This window comes from Meles meles, chromosome 7 (assembly GCF_922984935.1).
Source record: "Meles meles chromosome 7, mMelMel3.1 paternal haplotype, whole genome shotgun sequence".
Classification (NCBI taxonomy): domain Eukaryota; kingdom Metazoa; phylum Chordata; class Mammalia; order Carnivora; family Mustelidae; genus Meles; species Meles meles.
The window spans coordinates 19,881,449-19,905,903 of NC_060072.1; the positions used below are offsets into that span (position 1 = coordinate 19,881,449).

Sequence of the window (24,455 nt, forward strand, 5' to 3'; positions counted from 1 at the left end):
TTAAATTATTTTTAAGCAATTAAAATTTTCATTTATTCATAATTTAGGAGAGAAATACACCTTTTATTAACACACTAAATCATTGCTTTATAATAGTTTGGGATGACTTTCCTTATTCAACAAAACTAAGTAGATTCAGTCTTCAGAAGAACAACATATCTGCTCTCATTGATGAACTTATGGAAAAATTAAGTGCAGAGAGTAAAATAATGTCAGGAAGGGGCTAGTTACATTTCTTATAGCCTAGAACTTTTTTTTCATTTTTCCTCCTTGTCCCCACCCACCTCTAATTTTTCAACCTTGGCAACAGCAAAATAAAGCAAATAGGTATCTGTATTTCATCTTTCTACAGTGTTCTTTGTTCTGTCAGACTCCGTGGTCTTTCATTTGGCAATCCAACATTTAAATAGATCTAACTTCAGTAAATAGCTACTTAATTGTGTTTTTCTGGACACATGATTAAATAGCTCCATAAGTAATTTTTAGATGAAAAGCAATATCAATGAAAGTTTTCTGACATTTCTTAACTGATGCTTTATTATTATATATCTTTCTTGGCCATCTGGTCAAAAATAAGGAATTAAGGAAGAAGCCACATGTGAAGACATAAGAGAGGTTTTTATAAGGCAACTGTGAAACCTGGAAAAATAGGAGCTTCACTATGACAAGAATATTCTAAAAAATGATCAGTTTATACATTAAACCTATGGCTTTTCTAGAACACTGACCTTTGGGTACACAGTGTGTTTGACTAGAGTGAAGAGGTGCTTTCTCTGGAATACAGAGTGTGGAGGAAGGGAATGTGTGCTTTGAAAACCCTCCACTTGCTTATTATACAGAAGCTACCTAAATTCCCCTTTTGAAGTTACCTTCTCTTGAAAGCAGATCTGATGTCAATGTTTGGAGTAGTCCCGGTAGATTCTTTGAAAGGAAAGAAAACAATAAAATAAATACCCATTAAGTAGGCAATTTTGTGCTCAGTTCCTTTCCAGGCTGTGGGGATTCTTCAGATGGAAGGAACACCAGGTGAAGGGGGAGTGGGGATGGCTCTCCTCCTGCATGGCTGAGACACTGAGGTCTTATACCTCATCCTCCTTCACACAGAATCAATGTGGGGACTGCAGGAATTACCATATCCAGTTGTCATTCCACCTGCCTTCCCACTAGAATCACCTGAAGAACTTAAAAAAAAAAATCAGCTTCTTGATCTCCTCGTTGGAGATTTTGATTCACCAGATCAGGGATGGGCACCAGGAAATCAATATTCTTCAAAAGTCCTTCAGGTGATTCTCATAGATGCCAGGTTGAAAAGGCATCACTCAGTACCAGATTCCCACTCAATACAGAAAACTCTACAGCACCTCCATGATCACCCAGCCTTTATTTGACATTTCTTGAGGTGGGGCTCTCACACCTTTCCCAGGCTATTTACAGAGCTTTAATGAGAAAGCTCATGCTAAAGTAAAGACAAAAAATTCACCTCCTCCTAACTCCTACCTTTAGATTCTAATTTGTCTGAAACACTTTTGTGTGATAGCACTTCCCCTATTTATGAGTTGTCTACGCCTGGCCTCCCTCACACTACATTCAGCTGACTAGGGTGTTGTTTCTGAGTTCTTTATCCTCCTGGGTACCGTACTCTATAAGAGATCCAGGCTGATGTGTGGTGACCATGGCCAAAGACATTACTCCAAACGTGGAACAACTAACATGTTGCAGAGAGTAGTGTTATTTCCTAAACCTAGGTCCAATACCACTTACAATAGCCCAGTATTAAATTACACCAACTTTGTTTCTTGTAGCTTTATCACATTTTGGATTCGCCTTAAGTTTATGATCTTTGCTGCAAAGTCAACTTTCTCTTTGTGTACTTATAGGAGTGGTTTTATTCCCCGCAATCTACATGTACACCTTTACATTTAGTCCTGTTAAACTCACTTTGGACAGTATACAGCATGTATGGATGGATAACTTCCCCATCTGACATTAGTCCTTATAAGAGAAATCCTCCCTTCCACCCAGATATCCTGACATCCTTGTACCATATAAAATTTTCCCCAAACTTAGGTGGGAATAAGTGGACCCAATGAAACAGGCATGTTCAGTAGAAGAAAAAATGGCTCCAGCCCTTATCTGGGAGATTGAAGGAGTACAGGTAGCACGAAGAAGAGATACTTAGCAGTGAAATCCCTGAAATTCCACTTTAAAATTGCTTCATAACAACTTAACTCAGCAGGCTTCCTGAGGCTACCACAATCAGAAACACACACAGTTTGAAAGAAAACTTTATTTTCAAAATCTCATAGTATTAAATGACTTTCTTCTCTTCTATCCCCTCACACACCATGAAAAAAACCCACATCTATCCGGACAAGAAGACTCTCTTACCGTGTACTTCAAGATCGAATGTGCAGCTGTCAAACTTATCCTTATAGCTGACCTCACACCTGTAGTTTCCTGCATAGTTCTCTTTGGCCTTGATGATCTGCATCTCGAATGTGTATATCTGCAGTGAAATGCATCAGGCACATTTCAGACCCACCCGGTCAGCAGAAAGAAGCTATCACATTTTGATGATTTATGAAATTCCTCAGCATTGGCTTAAAGCTGTGTCTGTATCTGGGCATTCCAGCCCAGAATTCTCAACACAGGATGGGTCAGTGTGATTCCCAGCCCCAGGGCACAACAGGGCAACCATGCTTGAGTGCAGACACCAGGAATGATAACTCTAGAGAAATCTTCTGGAACTGAAATCTCTCAAAGCTGAACTTGAAAATGACCTCTCCACAAGGAAGGAACGACCTAGCCAAGCCCCTGTGCGGGGAGTTAAGAGCCATACCCGAGTTTGCCTTTCGAAGGTTTCCTTCAGCTGGAGGTGCTTCCCAGCTTTGCTGGCCAGGTCCATCCATTTCCCTTTGAACCATTTGATGGTGGGTTTTCTAAGAAGATCTTCAGCCTTGACTTTAGCTATAAAGGTGATATTTTCACCTAGAAAAAGCACAAGTGATTCAGAGTGTGGCTTAAAAATTGCTATTTGTTTTGGGAAGGAGTTATAGAGGATTGCACTGTATAGACGATAATGTCACTGGTGCCCCTGGAGTTGTGCCCTGAGCTTTTTATGCATGCTCTAGGAGTCCTTAGGATACTCCAACTTGTTCTGCTTTTGAGGTTTAGGAGGAAGAAAAGGAGAAATGGGTTAATCAGTGGCAATAGTTTCTGTTTGGCTTTATCATATATACATGAAATAAAAATAGAAAGCCTCATAAATGTATGGCTTTTTTTCTATCCTTCTTATTAGGTAAGATGATGGGAAGTCTGGACTTACATGACTAACTATGACTAAATGAAACTAATCTTTTTGAAATCAACCTCCCTATCTATTTGTATTGACTGACTGGACCCTAAGGTCATCAAAACTCTAGCCCAGCACTTTGGCTTCTTCCAGAAACATAAGAGGACAAATATTTCCATCTACCTGCAGTATGCTTCTGTATTATAGATCTGAAAGAAGTAATTTTAGAATATAGTCAGTTTTGTGCTCATTTGTTGTGATCACAATATATTCCTTATAAAAATTCATTTTGCAGGGTACCTGGGTGGCTCAGTTGGGTAAGCATCTGCCTTTGGCTCAGGTCATGATCCCAGGGTCTGGAGATCAAGCCCCATATCAGGCTCCCTGCTCAGTGGGGAACCTGCCTCTCCTCCCTCTGTTGCTCCCTCTGCTTATGCGCTCTCTCTCTCTGTCAGATAAATAAATACATAATTTTTAAAAAATTTATTTCACCAAAATTCCTGGACCCCCAAGTCCTCTCTAACTTACCACCCTGTTTATTTCCTTCATGGTACTTGGCTTTTGTGATTACCTGTTTGTCTAATTTCTTGTTGTATGTTCTTCCCATTAAGACTGTGAGTTCTGAATGTTCACATGTTATACTCACTGCTCAGCACAGTGCCTAAAACAGGTGGTGTAATCAATATTTTTTGAATGAACTTCTCCAAAGTTGAGCCCCTGTCCCACTAGTTTCCTCTGAGATACTACACCCTATCATAAAATGTGTATGCAGATTTGTAATCATCTTATGGAAGGAGCATGTCATAATGATAGCAAACACTGGCTCAGAGCTTTAAGATATGCTGGGTGCTGTTCATTGTACTTCACAAGTAGTACCCCTATTTTACAGATTAGCTGATTGATTTGAACCCAATCTGGCTCCAGGGTCCAGGCACTCAACTACTATGTGCTAAAGGTTCTTAAAATGATAGCTGTCACTCTTCTTTTCAGGTTATAAAAAGCAGGATTTAGTATATAAATACAAAAGAATAGTATTCATCCATTAAAAGGAATGAGGTACCAATTCATGCTACAGCTTTAAGGAACCTTGAAAACATTATGCTAAGGGAAAGGAGCCGGATGCAAAATGTCGTATATTGTGTGGTTCCATTTATACTAAATATACAGAAGAAGGGAATCCATAGACAAAAAGCAGATTAGTGGTTGGGGGGGAGGAAAAAGGGAGGGGTGGGAGAATAGGGAGTTATGGATTAGTGGGGTACATGGTTTCTCTTCAGGGTGATGAAACTATTTGGGAACTAGAGGTGGCAGTTGTACAACACTGATAACCACTGGTCGTTTGTTCACTTTAAAGGTAAAGTGCATGCAATGTGAATTTCACTTCCATTTAAAGAGAAAAGCAAGACTTAATGCTTGGCACTCACCAACTTTCACTGATCCTGTCTGAGGCTTTTCCACGAACAGAGTGGACAGCTGGGAATTGGCATTCTGCTTGTCTTGTTCCTCCCCAGCAGGTGACTCACCTAGAGACCATTCTAATGAGCAGAAAGGAAGAAAAGGATCATTTCAGGACCAAATTCTTCTCAGGCAGGACTTACCTGGGTTTGTTGTTCTTGTCAACGCTGAAGCTTTTCTTTGTCTAATAAACCTGGATAAATATAGAATCATTCCCTCCATCCCTCTCCCCTGCAACCATCAGGAGAGAGTGACAGATTCTCATTCTTACAGGAATGCCTCTTTCATGACAGGGTAGAGAACATTTTGTATTCCTAGAAATAGGAAAACTTTTCAGGTACATTGTTACTCTGTGTTTGTTGGCAGCCATGGTTTGTTTCTCCATTCTGTCAGTCTCCTAACAGATAAACAAGGTGGGAAGTATATTGAAACAGTACCACATCATATTAGGTGAATGACTACAGTGTGCCACATCCATACAACCACAGAACTGGAAAAAACTAAAGGGATAAGTCAGTTTGCTAGCCAACTGGGAAGGATCAAGCAGCCAAACCTGGCCTGGTATTCCTAGATTCCTTGCTGCTATAGGATTAGATAATTCCATTAGAGTTGTATAGATCAGGCCATAGTTGGACAATTAAGAAAGGGATCATGACCTGCGGGCACAAATTTCAAGAATACTAGATACAAAAGAAACAGAAAAGGAAAAAGAAAATCAATTCTTTGAGGCTTTCCGTGAAGATAGAGAAGCTGAAAGTGAAGTTTGTTTTCATTTTCTAGGTTGCCCTCCAGGTGCTTAGCTGGTATGAATCAGCAGTCCACTCCAGTGCGGAGGGCAGGGGGGAGAACGGAAGACATTCCTTCTGTCTCCACGAGCTAAATGTAGAGAAGTTCAGTTTCAGCCACTTAGTAACTGGGGGAAAAAAAATGCATGGGTGCCCACTCTGTTAATGTTTCTTGAAAAGAAGGAAAAACATTTAGTTATTTTAGTTTTCATGTATCGATCATGCTATTCATGGAGATCATCATGACGTGATGTGAACTTTCACAATGAAGTTATGCAATGTAGTCACATGATTATGCGGGGAGTGGGGTGGGGTATGTGTATGTCTGTGAAATTCATAGTAATAATGAATTGTGGCCACTCATATTTGTAATAGGAGGGCAGGAACTTGTATTGTTTTTTGCCTTTTTATACCTACAAGTACCTGCAAAAGTGCCTGACCCATGAGGCCCACAGTAGGATTTAGTAGGTCCTCAACATGGATTTGTTGAATGAATTGTAGTGATTGCTGACAAGATGCATTTGGAGGCTTTTATAAAGTGTAATAAAGTTCTATGGAAATGTGAATTATTCTCTAACTTTAGCAGATCCCCCAAATGGAGATTTTCAGTTTCTTCATCTCTGTGCATTTGCTAAATGTTAAAAATATCAGCTATAATGACCACAAATCTGTGGTATATGTGGTTAAGTTACTGTATTTGTGTGTGTGTCATGCAAAAATTAATTATTTCTCAATAAATTAGTTTTCTTATAAGAGGGTACATAATGAAAGATTGCAAAAAAAAAAAAAAAAGCTACAAACTGAATAAAACCAAAGATTAGAATCAAAACAGCTTCAAGAGATGAGGTCATTAGTGACTATATTAGGATGGCGTCCGGACGCCTTACTCCAGGCGAGTGCTCACCTGAATCTTTTCTTTCCAGGGCCCGACTACCCATACCTGAAAGGAAAGCGTGATTTGGATGATACAAGGGCAAGAAGTGAAAATGGAGAGCTGACTTTAACCTTCTTGGATTCCCCCAAACCCCGTGTCTCCTCATGATGGGGAGAAAGAACTAGAGTCAGCTTGGATTGAAAATCAGTAGACCTTCAACTATGAAAGCATCTATAAAAAGTGTGTGTCTTATTTAAGAAACAATAATAAAATAAAATAACTCAAATATCTAAAGAACAGGGGATAAGGGCATACAGCTGGAAATAGAACAAACATTTTGTCCCTAAAATTTATATCCAAGATTTTCTAATCTTATTTATTTCACAAAGAAATTCTCCTTTCGTTTAAAAAAAAATAAAAGATCATTATTAAAACCAAAATTTTCCCTCCTGGGCTGATAGGGGCAGAACTTGGTGCCCCTGTTCTGCACACTGCCTCACCAAGGTTCTCTGCCTTTTCTTTTTCTTTACTGTCAATTAACAATAATTATAAAGTGGGGTAAGGTGTTGGAATTGTCCTAACCTGGAGGCAGGGCGCTAGGTGGGGAGGCTTCCTCTTCATCTGAAACAAGAAATAGGAATAAAAAGTCAAGAAGAAAAGGATTTTGTCCTGAGTATCCTGCAAAAAGAGAAAGCTGAAAAAGAAGAAAACACAAAATGCTTTAAACTGATGAGAAAGCTTCAGAAGACTCAGTACCTAAAAGATTAAACTCAATATTTCAGATCAAAGAGAAAAATAAGTAAGTAAATGGATAAGAGAATAGAGAAATCCTGTGAAAGTGTAGATTGAGAAATGAAACTCTGTGCAAATATTTCATGTGATTGCACGTTAGGAAAAATATTAATGTTAAAAACCAAACCTTGACAAAGTCAACAATAGAGGTGTTTTCAAGTTCTTATTTTGTAACTAAAGTCAATGTCACATAATTCATATGCCATAGTCATTTGGACATAGACATAAAAAAGCATAAATGAATGAGAACTTAGTCTCTTCTGCCCCTGAAAACCTTGTGATTAATTCCCCTTTTATATTTAGGAGACAAGAGGCAACATTGACTACATTAACTAAGATAAATAAATTTGTCACGCTTGCTAAATTTACCAATATTTATTTTAGGAAATTTGAGGGCATTTCCCCATGATTATATTAACGCTGTTATGCTGTATACTTTTTTAATCCTTATGAAAGCATGTTTGTAAAATTCAAAATATGCCTTATATTATTTATGTAGAGAGGCACTGAATATTCTCCTTTTCTAAAATGTCTGAATTTCAAAGTGTCTTTACAATTTTAGATGTTTAAATAGGAATTTGGTGTTATCTGAATCTCTGCCTTTCCTTTCCCAAAGCATAAACATTAATGTTAGTGTAAATAATAATAATCTTTGTACTTAAAACACTAGAATAGTTGTGAATTTCAAAGCACAAACCTATATGATTATATAAAATAGGATACGGGAAACATGCACACAGCTGTTAATTTTAAAGTGCCTTAAAAAATGCCCAACAAGGGGCACGTGGGTGGCTCAGTGGGTTAAGCCGCTGCCTTTGGCTCAGGTCATGATCTCAGGGTCCTGGGATCGAGTCCCGCATCGGGCTCTCTGCTCTGCGGGGAGCCTGCTTCCCTCTCTCTCTCTCTCTCTGCCTGCCTCTCTATCTACTTGTGATCTCTCTCTGTCAAATAAATAAATAAAATATAAAAAAAAAATGCCCAACAAGAGGTAAAATAGCACATTTTTATATAATCTATTAGAATAGTTATGACAAAGAATATTTACTAGCCCGAAATTCTTTTCTAAAACTGCCAACCAGTAATATGTACTATTACTTTTTAACAAAATAATGAATATAACACGTAAGAAATTAATGTCATTATCTTTGAAATGGAGGAGATTCGCTGGACACTGTGGGATTTAGGATTCTCCAGAGGAAACTTTCTGGGCTCAAAGAAGCTTGAAAAATGCTAAACTAAATGAAGTTAAGTGCATGTATTTTACTGTATTGTATGAATGTGCACTTCCTGAAGGGTATCACAGACTTCTGTGTGCTAATGGGCACTGACATTTAGGGATAGAGACCAAAAAAAGATCCAGCAATTAGCCTTTCCCAAACTTCATTCATTTTTCAATACTTTTCTCCTGAAACATCTGTTAATATTCCACAAAATCATGCATTTGGGGAGATATAGGTATGTCTGAGCTATTCCAAAACACTGTTAAATAATCACAATTCTGCATAACTAAAAATAAAATATCTTGAGATTTTTCTATATTATTTGCCATGCATTTAATTCAGTATTTAGAATTTTATTCTTGCAACCTATTCAGAGACTCTTATTTACTTAAATTTGTAAAGAAACTTGATTTTAGGGGCGCCTGTGTGGCTCAATCGGTTAAGCGGTTGCCTTTGGCTCAGGTCATGATCCCAGAGTCCTGGGATCAAGTGCTACATCGGGCTCCTTGCTCGGCACGAAGCCTGCTTCTCTCTCTCCCTCTGCTCTGCCACTCTGCCTGCTTGTGCTCTCTGTCTCTCTCTGTCAAATAAATAAATAAAATCTTTAGAAAAAAAAGAATCTTGATTTTAATGTCCTGTCAAAATTCTTGAAAATAAAGTTTTAAACCTCAAATCCTAGAAAGGAGCATCTTTATTATATGTAAAGTAGAAGCTAGAACCATTTGGAGTCAAATGATCGCTTCATTTTAGGCATTTTTATGGTTATGTGTCTGCCTTGTGCACTGTGCATGGTGAATTGAATTAACTGTTTGGAATGCAAAATGATTGAGAAAAGAGCATTAGCATACCTTCATAAAACTAAAATGAAAGGAGAATTCACTTGTTAAGTAAATATTCGATAGGTGAGTAGTTTCAAAGTCTGCTAAATGATGGAGGAGAGTGGGCAAGGAATGAGCTAGGTTGGTGATGGGCTTTAAGGAGAGCACTTATTGTGATGGGCACTGGGTGTTAGATGGAAGTGATGAATCACTAGATCCTACTCTTGAAACCATTATTACCCTATATGTTAACTAACTAGAATTTAAATAAAAACTCAAAGCAAACCTAAAACCTTTTGGGGGGACATGTCCAATTATTTTAGACTATTACTATATTAAAGCAGTGCTTTAAGGTATCATGAAATGATATTCTGGATGATCCAACATTACTTCCAAACACCAGTTACTTCTCAATTGACGATTCATCATACATACATGTTCAAATTTACTGAAGTGCTAGAAAATATAATGGACCAGGGGCAAAGTTTTCAATTCCCTCTCAAAAGTAACCTTGGTCCTGGCATCCCATTAGATCGGAAATGTAGTTAAGATGTTGGATCCTGACCTTAAATTCTTGAGAAGTTGCCTGCTTGAATTTGGTTGAATTGGATGAGAATGAAAGGTCTAATTGTTCCCATTTACTGTGAGAAAACAGGTTCTACTTCTAGAAGAGAAACTGAATATCCAACTCTTCTGGGTTTTGCCTAATTCAACAACACATATATGAAAGGCATGGCATTATACAAGGAATATTTTCAAACAAAGCAAAACAAAAAATACAATATGTAAGTTATATTTTCTTTTTTTCTGTTGACAAGTGACTACCATGCTGATGAAAGACATCTGTTCTTGGATCCTTAGGATATAGCATATCTAAAGACCACAGACCACAGCAGCAGACTCTCTCCTCTAGTTCTTGGAAGGAAATTTACCAAAGCAAAATTTCACTTGTCTTTAAGTCATGGGAAAATAGCATTTGTAAAACCATAAAAATGATTCTTGAAATAACTAAAGTTCCCAGAGAAGAAGGCCTGGAAAGCAGAGAAGAAACTCGGTCTCATATTACAAGCCTGGGATTTTAGGGGGGCACACATGAAATCTGGAATGCAGGGGAGAACTGAAGAGAGAGTAGAATATATAGATTCTTATGATTCTACATACTTACTTTGCCATAAAATAACTTCTACCTGTGGTTGATTTAAGTTGCCTTTCTAAATTAATTTTTAAGTCATGCAAACTTGGGACAATTGATGAGATTTTTGAAAAGACCAAAAAGCACATAAAATTAAAATATATGTGACTCTCAACAAACCTCACTTAAATGCTGATATAATACCTTATTTGATTGTGACTAAGTTCAGAATCCTCAAGTGGAAAAATCAGTTGTGGAAAACATCTCCCATGACAAAAATAACAACACCAGCAACAACAACCATGTGTGGAAGGCAATAGCCTCAACAGCTAACATGAATTCATCACGTTTGGAGGCATTGGATAAATTTATCATAGTTTCATAATGAAAAGGCACATGTCTTCACACCTTGATGCTTCTAAAATCAGAATACATATATTTGATGAGTTTTTTCCTCCTCCAAATCTATTAAATCTATGTTGCAACTTATAATAGTTGTGTCCCAGAATTGAAAATTGTGGTTGTATTAGCTTCTAACAAAGATCATTACAAAAAATTAATGTAATTAGAAAGCATAGAGAAAGTCCATTAGATGGTTGGTTGTCTGACACCTAAAGGTAAAATTACACACAAAAAAATGTAGCACATGAGTAAAAAGCACCAGAATAATGTTATTGCAGAAAAGGGATCTAAATGAAGAAAAAAAAGTTTAATCATTCTTTTAAGAATTTTCATATCAGTTAGGAGAAAACTTGCTGGAACTTGGTCTGATTCACTTCCTCATCTGCCAACCACATTCACGCCAAATGAAAGATTCTTCATCTCAAGTTACATGAAATTTTTAATATGCACAAGGTTCATTCACGATAGTTTATGTGGTAATATTAATGTTAGTGCCTGGAAAAAGAAAATACATCTTTATTCACTTGCAGTGATTACAAAACCAAATATTTTTCTGGAAGAAAAATAAAAAGAGGCAGTAAATATCCCAGTTGGGCTTACTGAAATATGAACAGACTATAAACTATTAAGATGCAAAAACAAAAAAATTGTTTTTAAAGAAGTTATGCATTGAAATGAATACTGCTCTTCAAGGTAGTATCTGATTCTATGCTCTGACACATCTGGAGCCACTTTCAAGACCTGTTTTGAACCTCCCTTAGGGCCAATTGTTAAGGTAGAAAAGAGACCCAATCTCATTACCCTGTGTTCATATGTACAACGGTTGGCTGATCAAAAGAAGTATGATCCTACTTGATCACCCACATTATTCTTTACACATGGCTCTCCATGACAATTGCCTGCTTCTAAAACTGTCCTCTGCTGATGGTCACTCTCCTCTCCAAAGCTCCCTAAAATTGGCTTCAGAACTGCAGGACCCAGCAACCAGACCCGTACCTGGTACAGAACCAACACTTAGTGAAAACTTGCTGAATAAAAGGATATTGGGATAAAAGACTGATCTTTGGTCCCCCTGAGCATATAGAAAGTACTTCATTGATTTGCCACCTGTATTATTCTGGATGAATTCTAAGCCATGGTAGCATTGTTTTTATGAGGACATTGCTTCCCAGTATGATTACCCTAAATGGGATTTGTGAATCTAATTTCTGGTATTGTTGTTTGATTACACATTTCTATATTGTCATCTCTTTTGTTTCGATTCCAGGAGAAAGTTGGCAGTACTAGGGAACAGGATAGCTGGATAGACAACTCCAGAGGCAAGCAAGCAAATTAACAAATACATATTAAAACCCCTTCTGGGGAAATCAGCTATTTCCCAGACAGAGACCCTTAGTAAAAATTTGTCAAATCTAACCACAAACACTACTTATAAGATTGATTTAGGAACCAAACAACATTCTGCAGCTATGAAAAAAACAAAAAACATTTCAGAACATTTCCAGATTGTTGTAGAAAAATTCAGGCCATCTGAGAAAAATATTAAGGCTACATTGTTGTGAATAATGTTCTTACCATTAATAGTTTTAGAGCTATTAACTGAATATACTTCAATTAACTCAACAGAGGACGTATTAAAGTACTGAAAATGTACTAATATCCAGAAGTGACCATTTTCAATAGTTTTAAGTGAGTTGGCCTTATAGTAAAAATCATCCATCTGTTCTGAGGAAGAACACTCAGAATGTACAACACCAGTGTCTCCTCCAATCTCATTGACTAAAAGTATGCATGGGATATTCATACTCCTGTCCAGCAAACATGGCAAAGGGGAATACAGATCTCTGGAGATGACCACTGTCCATATCATCAACACCTAAGCCCTCCTGGAAACTCAGTTGTTCATTCTACAAGTATTTACTAGGAGATTGCCACATGCCGCTCTCTGCCAAACACTGGAAGAAATGAGCTAAGGGGACCAAAGAGGTGTTAAGACGTGGTGCCTGACTGTCAGAAAACTTCCAACCTGTTAGGAAAAGGAGTGAACCACTAATACGTGATTAAGTGGAGAAAAGAGTGATTTAGCAACAGAGGCGATAGGTCCAAGAGAAATCAGGAGGAGGAAGGGCAGATGAAAGTGAGCTTAGACAGTCAGGTGGAAGCTGCACAGAGGAGTGGAACCTAAATTGACTGGTTAAAGAACAATGGGATGGGCTGAGGGCTGGGGGAGGATGAAGGGTAGGAAGGGACACTCTGGTCAATGCAGAAGAACATGTCTCGTTGCCCCTGTCAGTCTTGCTATGCTCATGCAAGCCTTCTTTCTCAGCCAGGGAAATACATATAGCCATGATTGTATCTACCTTTTACTTAAGCATTTTCTTTGAAATTTCCCCATCCTTGATGAAAGTGAGTAATAGTTGAAGAGGATTGTGTATTAAGAAATAACTTCCAACCACCTACTTTCTTTATTTAGGGATGTCACTTTGTATCATAAACAGATTTGCTTCCTAATCTTGTAGAGCAAATATAAACATGGCAGTTTATGTGGTTGGGCGCGTGACTACATGTGGTCATGGCCTTGCTTAACTTCTGCAAATGTCAGAAAAAGTGAGGTTAACTTCAGGATTCCTTAGTAATCTGCCTTTGCTCTTTCCTCATGCTGTGTTCTGCATATAGTAATGAGCTTTTATTGTACATTGACTGGTTGATTTTAACCAGATCCTCATGTAAACATATGAATATAATATAATGACTTTTCACATTAAGGGTCAGTCACAGGCTTTGTTTAAACACTGATAGCTTGCCCTCTGGGATTATATCATCTACTTTGTTGGTTGAGCCTTACAGCCTAGTCCAACTACCTTTCCAAATTTGGAAACAGAGGTGTATGCCATTGGTCTTGTAGAGAATAATGTTACAACAGCTTCAGCCAAGATGCCCAAACATCCTTGAACCCATCTCATGGAAGGAGTTCTAGGAGTCTGCACTGTCTGCATTCCATAAGCAAATAACCTTCAGACTGTAGCCCACATGGCCAGGAGAAGTATTCATGTTACTATCCATGGGAGCCACTGAAGGTCAAGGACAAAATGAGTGCACCAACATTGTGTGTTCATTTATTAGAGTGTAAGTTCAAGGTAGCTGAAGTAAAGAGGTCCAGTGTACTGAAAAAAAAGAAAAAAGTATTTTATTAATGTATAGGAGACAATAATACCATAGGAATTAGGTAATGAAATATGACTTGGTAAGAACAAAGAAATACTTAGCATAATTTTGAGTAGCATCCAAGACAAAGAGAAACATCTTATTGCAATCAGGAAATAATTGGTTATTCCAAAATTTAAACTATGTGATTCAATTCACAAATAAAAGATGAATGTTTAAAAATGATGATACAAACATATAGGCAGAATTGTCAAATCTACCTCTGTGAAAACTTTCTTTTGTGGAAGAGTAATGCTCCTTAGCTTAGAAGAGTTGGTCAGTAATGACAATGACTTCCTCCATGGGGAGACAAAAGAATGAATATTTCATGGATCCACAGCAGTACATGATAAAGATTATTCATTTTCTCAGATCGGATTATGTCCATATAAAGTAAAAATAGAATAATATTGTAATGATAAATGAGTTTCCAGCTCAATAAGGAGCAACATAATGTTTGCTTAAAGTTGTACGTGTCAACATATATAAGCCATTATATAAGTCCATGCAAATACATAGTGCTACAAAATGAGATGCTAGCCTTCAAAATTACTAGTGAAATCTGGAACAGTTCACACAGTAATACAAAAACAGTTTTTTTTAAAATTATGTGTAATCCAGATAACTTTCCAAATTGGCGTAATCCCCTAAAGATCAGATGCCTCTTTTTCTTCACATGCACATAACTTGCAAACTACCAATTACTTTGCTGGCATCTCAACAAACACTTGTGATTTTTATCATTGTTGTTTTCCTTTTAGAAATATGTATCATGAAAACGGATCCATTCATTATGCTGACTGGTCATGCAGAGAAGATGCAAATGAAGAACTCAAAACCACACTGATGAAAGGAAATGCAGAGAAATTCTATCAGATGATCATGACAATCATTACTGACCTCTTTCTGCTTCTAATTTTGTTGAATTCAGCCTTGTTTTCCCTCCCTCTAACTCACCTTTTGCTGGTGTAGTTCCAGCCTCCTTCTCTTTATTTGGTTCTGTGTGGAAAGTACAAGCACATTTTTAAAAGTGTCGTAAAGAAACCATTTTATTATGTGATGAACAATGGGTGGAGGGTGGGAGAGGAGAAGTTAATGAGAATGGAAGATAAATGATGCTACATATTCATTTATTATGCTATACACGAGTTATGAACTTGGGAATGATAATGTAGAATCACATTAAACTTTTAATAAAATCAATGAATAAATCTGATCACTTTTGAAAAAAGTATACACAGAAACATGCAATACAGATTTTGTTAAAATATACTTAGTTATGCTGGGACTATGTTAAACATGCTGGTGTGAAAGTGAGTATAAAATGTGGGTCACTTCATTTTAGACCCCAAAAGGGACTGACTTTTTAAGGAAGCTTGACCCGTGTAATGATTCCAATTGTTTAGACTTCCGGTTAATATAATAGTAATGAGTCAGGGTATAAAATCTGTAATTGTCCAGTAGTTTCAAGGAAAATATTTTGGTGCATGTACTAATCTTCTAGATTGAGTTGAGTGACAATTAATGCAACCCAAGAGCAGTAACATCCTATTTCATCAGCTGAGACAGACTATCTAGCTTACTTCCCTCTGTCCGGAATCATATTTAGATACCTGCAAATGGTGTCTGACTTGTGATATATATAAGAAAATCATTATTTTAAGCATGAATTCTCTCTCTCTCTTTCTTGGATTGATGAGCAGAGGTCTGAATCTCAGTTAACTAATAACTATTTTAGCAGAGTTTGGGAGACCTGTTTTAGCAACAGGAGGTCAGTATTATACAATGAATATGAAATATGTGTATGCTATAACAAGGGAAACTTTAGAGTGGCTCAGTGACAGCAACTGATCTGAAGAATAAAAGGAAAAGGTTATGTCCGTAATGGCCTGTAGGTCCTCAGTGTACTCCGTATTGTCAAAAATAAATTGGTATGTGCAAGGAGAAAACATACCAAAGAACATCCTAAGAAGAATGTCACACTATACTGGCTAAAAGAAGACTAAACGGAGCTTGTCGCTGTTTGAACCCACATGGCACTGAGCCTCATTCATTCATTTTGATACATACCAATATTCTTCTATGCTGTTTAAGGGCTCTGAGAGTGTGAATCCAGTGTTCTTAGCTGGACAAAGGGGCTCCTATGAACAGTCAGGTTTCTCAAAGTTCCCTCTTGAAAATGATCTCCAGGATGGAAGAGCTTCATAATCCCCTTATAAATGTCCATGCAAAAAGATCACCAGCAACTAAGGCCTAATCAGCTTCTCTTTCACCTAGACTGTGGTCTCCAGGGCCCTCTCACCCGCTTCCTTCACACCATATTGTCAATTTAAGAAACCTGCCTTAAATCACAGATGGCCTTGGGAGGTTCTCCCGGTATTGCTTGCATTTCAGTATGGTGGTTGTGTTATACTGAGGAGTTCTTCAGGCTGTATTTTATCTTCTACTCGGTTGTAAGCAAACAGAATCCAGGGACATGTTTTCCACTTAGAGTTCCAGTCTTTTTCTCTTCCTTAGGTCTATGTGAACGCAAAAGCGGGCTTCACCTGCTCTGTGAAGTAGTAATGCCCACTGTCGCTCCCTACAATTCTTTACTCCTTGTTTTTTTGTTGCCACCTGGTGGACAACAGGGTACTAAGAACGGAAGAAGTGGAGCCTCAGAGGCCACCAAACTGTCCTGGAAACTGTTTCTCCAGGTGCTTGATGGTGATATAACTCAAGTGGGCAGTGGGCTGCTTGTCTTCCAGGACTGAGGTAAATGCGTTCCCTAAACTCACAAGAAAGATGTGGGCTTTGTTTGCCTTTAGCTCCATGTGAAGAAATGCTGCAAATCCTTCATTCCCTTGGAGGCTCAGGCTCCACAAAGCTAAAACATGGGCATAACAACAACTTTGGCGTTGCTAGAAAGGTTTCGTAAATATATGACATGCCATTCAAATCAGGTACCGTGAGAGGGGATCTATAAACACAATGCATTATTATTATTATGACTATTATTATTTAATAGTTATATTACATGTTAATATTATAAACTTATGACAAGTGTGGTCATCCAGTTTCTCCACAGGAGTTAGGTTAAAACTCACAGCTTCAGGGGAGGCCAGATCATGCTGGGATAGACGTTCTGTATTTGCGGCCCAAACACGTGAGGCGGTGTTTTTACTCACCTGGGGGTGGGGCTGGGGCTGGGGCTGGGGCAGACACTTCATTTTCTGGAAATGAAAAGAATAATGGAAGTGTTAGTCTCACTTCTCACAGGAAAAAGCTATTTTCCACAGCCCTATGCTGCACTCAACCCTAAGCAGCCAACTCACCTGTACTGACAAGAGGGATGGAGCAGGAAAACTTCAACCTGTGGCCAAGACATACTGCCTTTTAGTGTGTGGTATGAGGTGAGGATCTAAACGGTACTCTGTAGATTTCCATGGTGTACTGATGGGCAGAGCACAGGTAAAATGGGGATCCAGGGTGTCCTGGCCAGCAGGCAGAACATTTAATGGCATTTAAACTGAGCCTGTTTTCCTTTTCTGGAAAAGTGAATACGACACCTATCCCATATGCACAGGTTGCAAAGAGGGTAAGACGAGACACACTGCGTGGCATGCCTGTCCCTCATGGTCCAAAGTACTCACACCCTGCAGAGCCTAAGGTGAGGACAGTGCTCGGTAAATGAGAGCCCGTGTTCCGCAGGCAGCAAGGACACTGCAGCATCTCTGACATCATCTTGCCCCCATGAGACATACTTCCTGAATGGTGATGAGACCAAAGTCCTCTGGCTCTGCAGAGTTATCACAAGGCAAAGCAAGACTCATTGGAAACAGAATCAACTCCTCTCTGGGTCATTTCTGGGAATGCACCTATCTGGTATAGATTTCTTCCCTTTTTTTAAAAAAAAAACTTTTATTTATTTCCTATTTATTTATTTGAGAGAGAGAGTGCATGTGAAGACAAATGGAGGGGCAGAGGGTGAAGGAAAGAGAGAATCTCAAGCAGGCTCCACACCCAGCGTGGAGCCCAATGCAGGACCTGACCGTAGGACCCTGACATCAAGACCCGAGTGGAAATAAAAATTCGGAAGCTTAACCAACCGAGTCACTCAGACACCCCCTGGAGTAGATTTCTATCTACACATATCCAAATTTTTGAGAGCTTTGGTTCTGAGGTTTTTATACCTGGCTTTGGATATTCAGAATTATAGAGAAGGCTGGCAGTGAATTCTGTGAAGAAACTTCTGTTAAAAAATATTCTATGTCCAAGTAGCTAAAGGCATATCCCATGACCAAAGGGCATGGAATTTCCCCTGTTGAATCCCCATGGATTCCGTGAACTGGGAATTTGGGACATGTGTGTGAATCAGCTTCTCCTACTCCAGGACAGGAAGAGGCAGTTAATGGAGGTAATCTCCTTTAAACTTATTTTCTGCTTGTCAAAGAAAAATATTCATATTATAAGCACATGTGGGATCCCAGGAGCTCTGTTCTTGTCCAGGTCTAGGATTTTCTAGTTATTTTTCCCACGACTGGCTCTTTCTAGAGGAAAACAGCCCACAGCAAACAGTTTAGCCCAAAGGTCATCACTATGTGTAGTCCAGGCAGGCTGGAATGAACATAGAAGAAAGAATGGACTGCACCCCAACAGAAATCAAGAAAGGAACAACACTGGGCTGTCAGGATGCCGTGATATCTCCTTCCATCACTAATTTTTTGTGTGTGTGCTGGGTACAAACTCCAAATTAAAAAAAAAATATTTTCATTCAGATGCCCATAAATACAGTACTATTTACTAAAGAGGAAGAAATAAAACCAAAGGAGAGAAAACGTATAGCTTTCGGGCAGAAAGTAATGTGGCAGGATGCAATGTAGTTTGAGGATACAGTGAAACAAGTGTCCCCTGGATAGCATCGAGGGAAACGCTTTAGTTTCTTTACCACGTCATGGAAAGGATCTGTAGTGCCAGATCAACCAGAAGACAAAGCCCTTGGCCAAAGCATTTTATTTTCAGAGATCTGAGTGCAGAAATGGGAATTGAATGTTGACCCCTTGGCTTTGGGTGAGTCTTTGCAGCACACAGATATCAGAATACAGAGAGCAAGAAGCCACTTCTTTGGCATACTATCTTTTGGACAGGGTCATTGTTGCCTAATGCCCGAGAACCTCTGCCTGGCTCTCCTTGCAGATGAGTTTCTCTGCCTTCCATTCTCTTTTCCCCATAATTGCAGGGATTCCTTAATGCCACAACTGTGTTTCACCCTGTTATTCTACCAGAGAGGGTCTCTGTTACCTATTTGGTTAGGTCTACACTCTTTTTAAGTTCACATTCAAAGCCATTGCCAGTGGGCACTTCCTCCTTCCCTTCCCTTAGCGCACCCTGGTGGCCCCTCTGTTCTGGTTTCTCTTTTCAATGTCTGACCTTTCTGCCCCTGAAGAGAGTGATGATCTTCTCCCCCATAGACTTTGTTTATTCTCTGAATGTGATTGTGTCAGGTAGATCTCTGTTCGAATCCTGACTCTACATCTTATTAGTTGTGTAATCTGGGGCAATTCCTTAATCTCTGTCAGCCTCCATGAACTCATTTGTGAAATAACAACAAGGTACTAATCTAACTAAATTATAAGCACAGTTCCTGTATGTAGATAGAGCTCTATAATTTACAACAATAACTACTATCATTATTTTGTCAGTCTTGGTCTATCTTTTTGTATTTCTCTGAGGATTCCCAGAACTGATTTTCCCTTTTGTTCCCCTCCCTTATTCTCTTGACATTCTGAACCCCATGATAATATACTCTTTATTCACTAATTACTTTAAAATTATTTTCCAGGGGCGGCTGGGTGTCTCAGTGGGTTAAGCCTCTGCCTTCGGCTTGGGGCATGATCCCAGGGTCCTGGGATCGAGCCCCGCATTGGACTCTCTGCTCAGCAGGGAGCCTGCTTCCCCTCCTCTTTCTCTGCCTGCCTCTCTGCCTACTTGTGATCTCTTTCTGTCAAATAAATAAATAAAATCTTTTAAAAAATTAAAAATAAAATTATTTTCCATTTATTTCAGTGTATTTATTTCTTTTCCCTCCTAGCTGAACAAGGACAGGGAGCTTTCATTTCCTTTCTTGTCTCCCTAATACCTCATTTTCATGTTGGAAACACATTAAATACACAGTGAACTGATAAAAAAGAATTCAAAGGGCTTCATTGGTGATCGTGTAGGGACTATCACACTGGCCATGTTTTCTCAGCATCTCTGTAAACAAAAGCCCATTTTTGTAAGGGAAGCTGTGCTTACTTAAAATCCTGTTTTGGAAGTAAGGCCAAGGGTGAAATCTAATAAAAATAAATAAAAGAGAATTACTCTGGATACTGACACTGTAAATGTATTCTGAATGTGAATTGTCCGTTTCCATTGTGTTTGTATGTAAAAGCCCCCAAATCAAAACAAAATGAGAATTTAAAGGGCTTAGTTCAAGTTCCAACAAATCCACAGAACTTCGATCATTAACTGCCGATTGGATTATCACCAGAACTACAGAAATATTATAGGATGTTAATGCCGATATTTTTAGAATGTTTGCAGGAAGTGGAAGTAGGAAAATGTATGCCTGCATGAAGGCAGAACCAGAACTTTTCCTTCTTGAAATCATAGAAACCCTGTTACTTTATAGCCAGTGGAGAAATAAATAGGCAACAACTACTTATAGGCACCCACTGCAGGAAGGACACAGTGTATGTTAATGTGGGTTAGCTCTCTGAAATCAGTGCTTTAATTATCCCCATTTTGCAGATGGGAAGTGAGGCCCTTTGAGGTCCCACAACCCATTGGAGGGTGGAGCCAGGCTCCGTCTGGGTCTGCCTGACTCAGAGCCTGAACTTTGTCACGTGGGGCTGCACTTCCCTTCGCAGCTTTCATATTCGGCGGAGGCAGAGGTGGACTGATGGACTTTCCAGAAATATCACTCCATTTTTCCCGGTGAGTTGGTTGATCTATTGTCATGGCCACATAACCTCCTATGGGTGTTGTACGAGCTGTAGGAGTGGAATGTGCCTGAAGTTCCTTATCTATGTAGTGGAAACAATAGCGTAACCTATCTTAAGAGTTGTTGGGAGAAGTGGATGGATTCCTGCGGAAGCAAGGAATATGGTAGACACCATACACACTTCAATCTCTTTTTATTGTTATCATTGTTATTGTCATAACTTTACTCTGACACATCTGTGAGAACAGCTCTCCTGTCTTTCTACACAAGCCATTTGCTAGGGATTTGCCTTATTTCTAGATCTGTGGCTGTATCATGTTAGAACATGTTTGGAATTGGGTTGGGGGCTGAGGAAGCAGAGGAGGTAGACCCCTCACTTTCCTAACCATAAAATGGTAATAATAATTGATTTTTGATGAAATTTACATATACTGCAGAGTCTGTACAATGTAGATAAATGGACCCACCAATCAGTAAATCCTAGTAGAACAAAAAGGATAAAAAGGTGAATTCTCAATAGTTTGCAAGACATTTGAAACGAAGAATTCCAGCTGTCTTAGACCTGGAAATGGGGAGACTGGAATGGTAAAGGCCACGAATTAAAGGAATTAGATTGAAAATGCACGTTTCCAGGTATGTCTCAGAACCCAAAGCATCTCCTTTGGCCTCAAGGAACTGCTCATATATCTCTCTTACTCCAAGGCATCTTTTGTCGCTGACAGGTTGTGCCAAGCCCAGCTTCACCCACACCTCTAAGAACCATTTGTATGTTCCCCAGATTCACTAGCTGCCTCTATAACAATGACTCATTCACAACGATTTCCACAGTACCCACTGAATGGGGACTGTAGGAAGAAGGACCTAGGCGGCCGGAATTCATTGAGCATAAATCTATTATAAATCTCCCAAGAGTGGGCACTGATAAGATGAGATGCCTGTGTTTAAGAAACTCACAGGTTGGGGCTCCTGGCTGGCTCAGTCAGTGGAGCATGCAACTCTTGATCTTGGGGTTGTGAGATCAAACCCCATGTTGGGTGTAGAGATTACTTTAAACATTTTTTAATTAAAAAAAAAAGAAGAAGCTCACAGGTAAATTAACTACTCTTTTCAAGTCAGTCACAAAAGCAGGTGACTTTGCACTCTCAAAACATTCAGGACTCAACATCTATAGTACCTCTACTGCTTCTGAAATTGCTGTGCACATATGAATCACCTAGGGATTTGGTCAAGTGCAGATTCTGATTCTGGGGGTCTGTGGCAGGGTTGAAGTTTCTGCATTTCTAACAGGCTCCCAGGTGATTCTGATGCTGCTAGTCCACACCCCACACTTTGGGTAAGTAAACTCAGCCTATGCCCTAAATATCACCTAATCCTGTCCCATTTCAAACGTGATTGTAAATGGTGAAGGGTTTACAGTACATGGGGAGTTTTCCTCTCTGATCACAAGCTTCTTGAGGACAAGGCCTGTCTCCTCCTCCTTTTCAAATTCTGCACAGCAGGTGCTCTATAAATATAGTTGACTGGCAGACTGTTCCTACCCGCACAAAAACCCCTTCTTCTCATTGCCAAGAAATCAAGAACCATTTGCTGGCACTCCAAGGGCAGCTTTCTTCATCTGCGTTACCCACAGAGAACACTATGTCTCTCATTGGCGACCCTCCTGCTGGCTGAATGCTGGGACGCATTCACCCAACCCCATCGTTCTTAACAATGACAGGAGTGCAATCGGGCTAGAGTTTTGGCCCTTGGTACCGATAAAACCCTTGCCTTTCTAAGGAATTCCACCTTCCAAAATCTGGGCTGCAAATAACCCAAATACTAAAAATCTCAGCAAATAACCCTGACTCAGCCATGCCAGCTCCACCGTCAACTAGCTTAGCCCTGTCCACACTCTCAGGAGTCACCTGTCCTTGGGAAGCTCTCCACACCTTCAGATTTAGAGCAAAAGGTTATTTATTGAAGGGAGGCCCTGCTATGCTTCTGCTTGTTCAAAAACCAAAGGTAGCTTTTGTAGGACTTTTCTGCCGGGTGAATGAAATCGGATTTTTGTCTCCCTCTTCCTCTTGCCTTGATTAGGAAGCACACAGACGGGATGGACTAAAGGATACAGAAGCTGCTGTTTTAAACTTCTTTTTAATAAAAGGAAGAAACTTGGAAACCCAGAAAATAATAAGCCCAAGAAAATATTTTTATGAACAACATGAAAACTAACTAGATTCTGAACCAGCAACGAAAGCTACCTCCTTCTTCCTTAGGCAAGGACGGCTGTTCTTTGATCCTTTTTAGTTCACAGATATAGTCTTTCCCTCCCTCTGCAACACTGAAACGTGTTCAAAGGGCTTGATCTATTTATGGTGGATTTTTCCTATGACCACCTACTGTAAAAAGCACAGGTATGCCACCAATGGCATGCCTGCACGGAGAGTGCCAGGGCGTTCTAACTGACGGGCGCTGGCGGCAGCTAGGAAACAGACAGCCCATACGTGGCCTTGGTGCTCTGCTGGAAGACCAGAACCTAGTCACTCCATAAATGGTCAGGTTTTCTCCAATGAGGTCCGTTCCTATTTTCCAGGATCAAGGGTTTCATGGTCAGTAAATTGAAGGAGGAAAAAAATCTTCAGTCTTAGGAGGCATTAATTAACCTGCCTCTATCTAGGTGTCTCCGCACCAAAATGGTAGAAACATCCCAGTTCTCTCCTTCCCATGGGCTCACGGGCTCATATAATACATTGTCTGACCTACTTAAAATATCTTATTAACCGTCAGTTTAGCCTTTTGCTAGCATGGAGAGCGTAATTACAACATATGAATATGTTGTATAGGCATGGAAAAGACAGGGGGAACATAATAATAACAGTTGTAATGACTGAGTGGTAGGATTGTATGTCTTTTTTGTGGCGTTCTTTTTGTCACTTTTTTGGGATAAATTAAATGTGCTAAAACCATGTTTTGGTAATTTGGTATGTAGATGAAGACATGTTATTCTTTTTTTTTTCTTTAAGATTTTATTTATTTATTTGACAGAGAAAGAGAGAGCACAAGCAGGGGGAGAGGGAGAGGGAGAAGCAGGCTTCCCTCCGAGCAGAAAGCCCAAGGCGGGGCTCGATCCCAGGACCCTGGGATCATGACCTGAGCTGAAGGCAAATGCTTAACCGACTGAGCCACTCAGGTGCCCCTGTTACGTTATTCTTAAACATTATTTATTCTTAAAGTCTCACTCTTGGTTTGAAATAAGCTATGTGAATGCTTTATATATTGTAAATATTGTGGTGAATGAGGCTCTATCTGGCCAACTCCTGTTTTTGTCATTTTTGGTAGTATAGCAAGTTATCTTTCTTCTTAGGTTAAATAGGCTAAACACGTCTGGCATATCCCCCGTTGATAGTGGGTTTGGGACTGTGTGCATGTTGCAGCCTAGACCTCATATGTCCAGCACAATGGAGACTGCTTTAATATGAAATATTATTTGCATGAAGGTGTTAATAATACTGGGAGAAGTTTTGGATATATGAATTAT

General features: G+C 39.2%; 1 protein-coding gene across 1 annotated transcript in view; it reads right to left on the bottom strand.

Moving 5' to 3' along the window:
* MYBPC1 (myosin binding protein C1) overlaps positions 1 to 23,419 on the bottom strand; it is an 82,540-nt gene extending 59,121 nt beyond the window's left edge. The window contains exons 1-10 of the mRNA XM_046011783.1: positions 23,318 to 23,419; positions 22,758 to 22,866; positions 20,778 to 21,020; positions 14,932 to 14,973; positions 6,989 to 7,027; positions 6,437 to 6,472; positions 4,717 to 4,827; positions 2,840 to 2,988; positions 2,389 to 2,506; positions 870 to 921 (exon numbers count right to left, since the gene is read on the bottom strand). Of these exons, the coding sequence (XP_045867739.1) occupies positions 870 to 921; positions 2,389 to 2,506; positions 2,840 to 2,988; positions 4,717 to 4,827; positions 6,437 to 6,472; positions 6,989 to 7,027; positions 14,932 to 14,973; positions 20,778 to 21,020; positions 22,758 to 22,866; positions 23,318 to 23,419 (1,001 nt within the window). The remainder of the gene's footprint in view (positions 1 to 869; positions 922 to 2,388; positions 2,507 to 2,839; positions 2,989 to 4,716; positions 4,828 to 6,436; positions 6,473 to 6,988; positions 7,028 to 14,931; positions 14,974 to 20,777; positions 21,021 to 22,757; positions 22,867 to 23,317) is intronic.
* Positions 23,420 to 24,455: the final 1,036 nt, after the last annotated feature.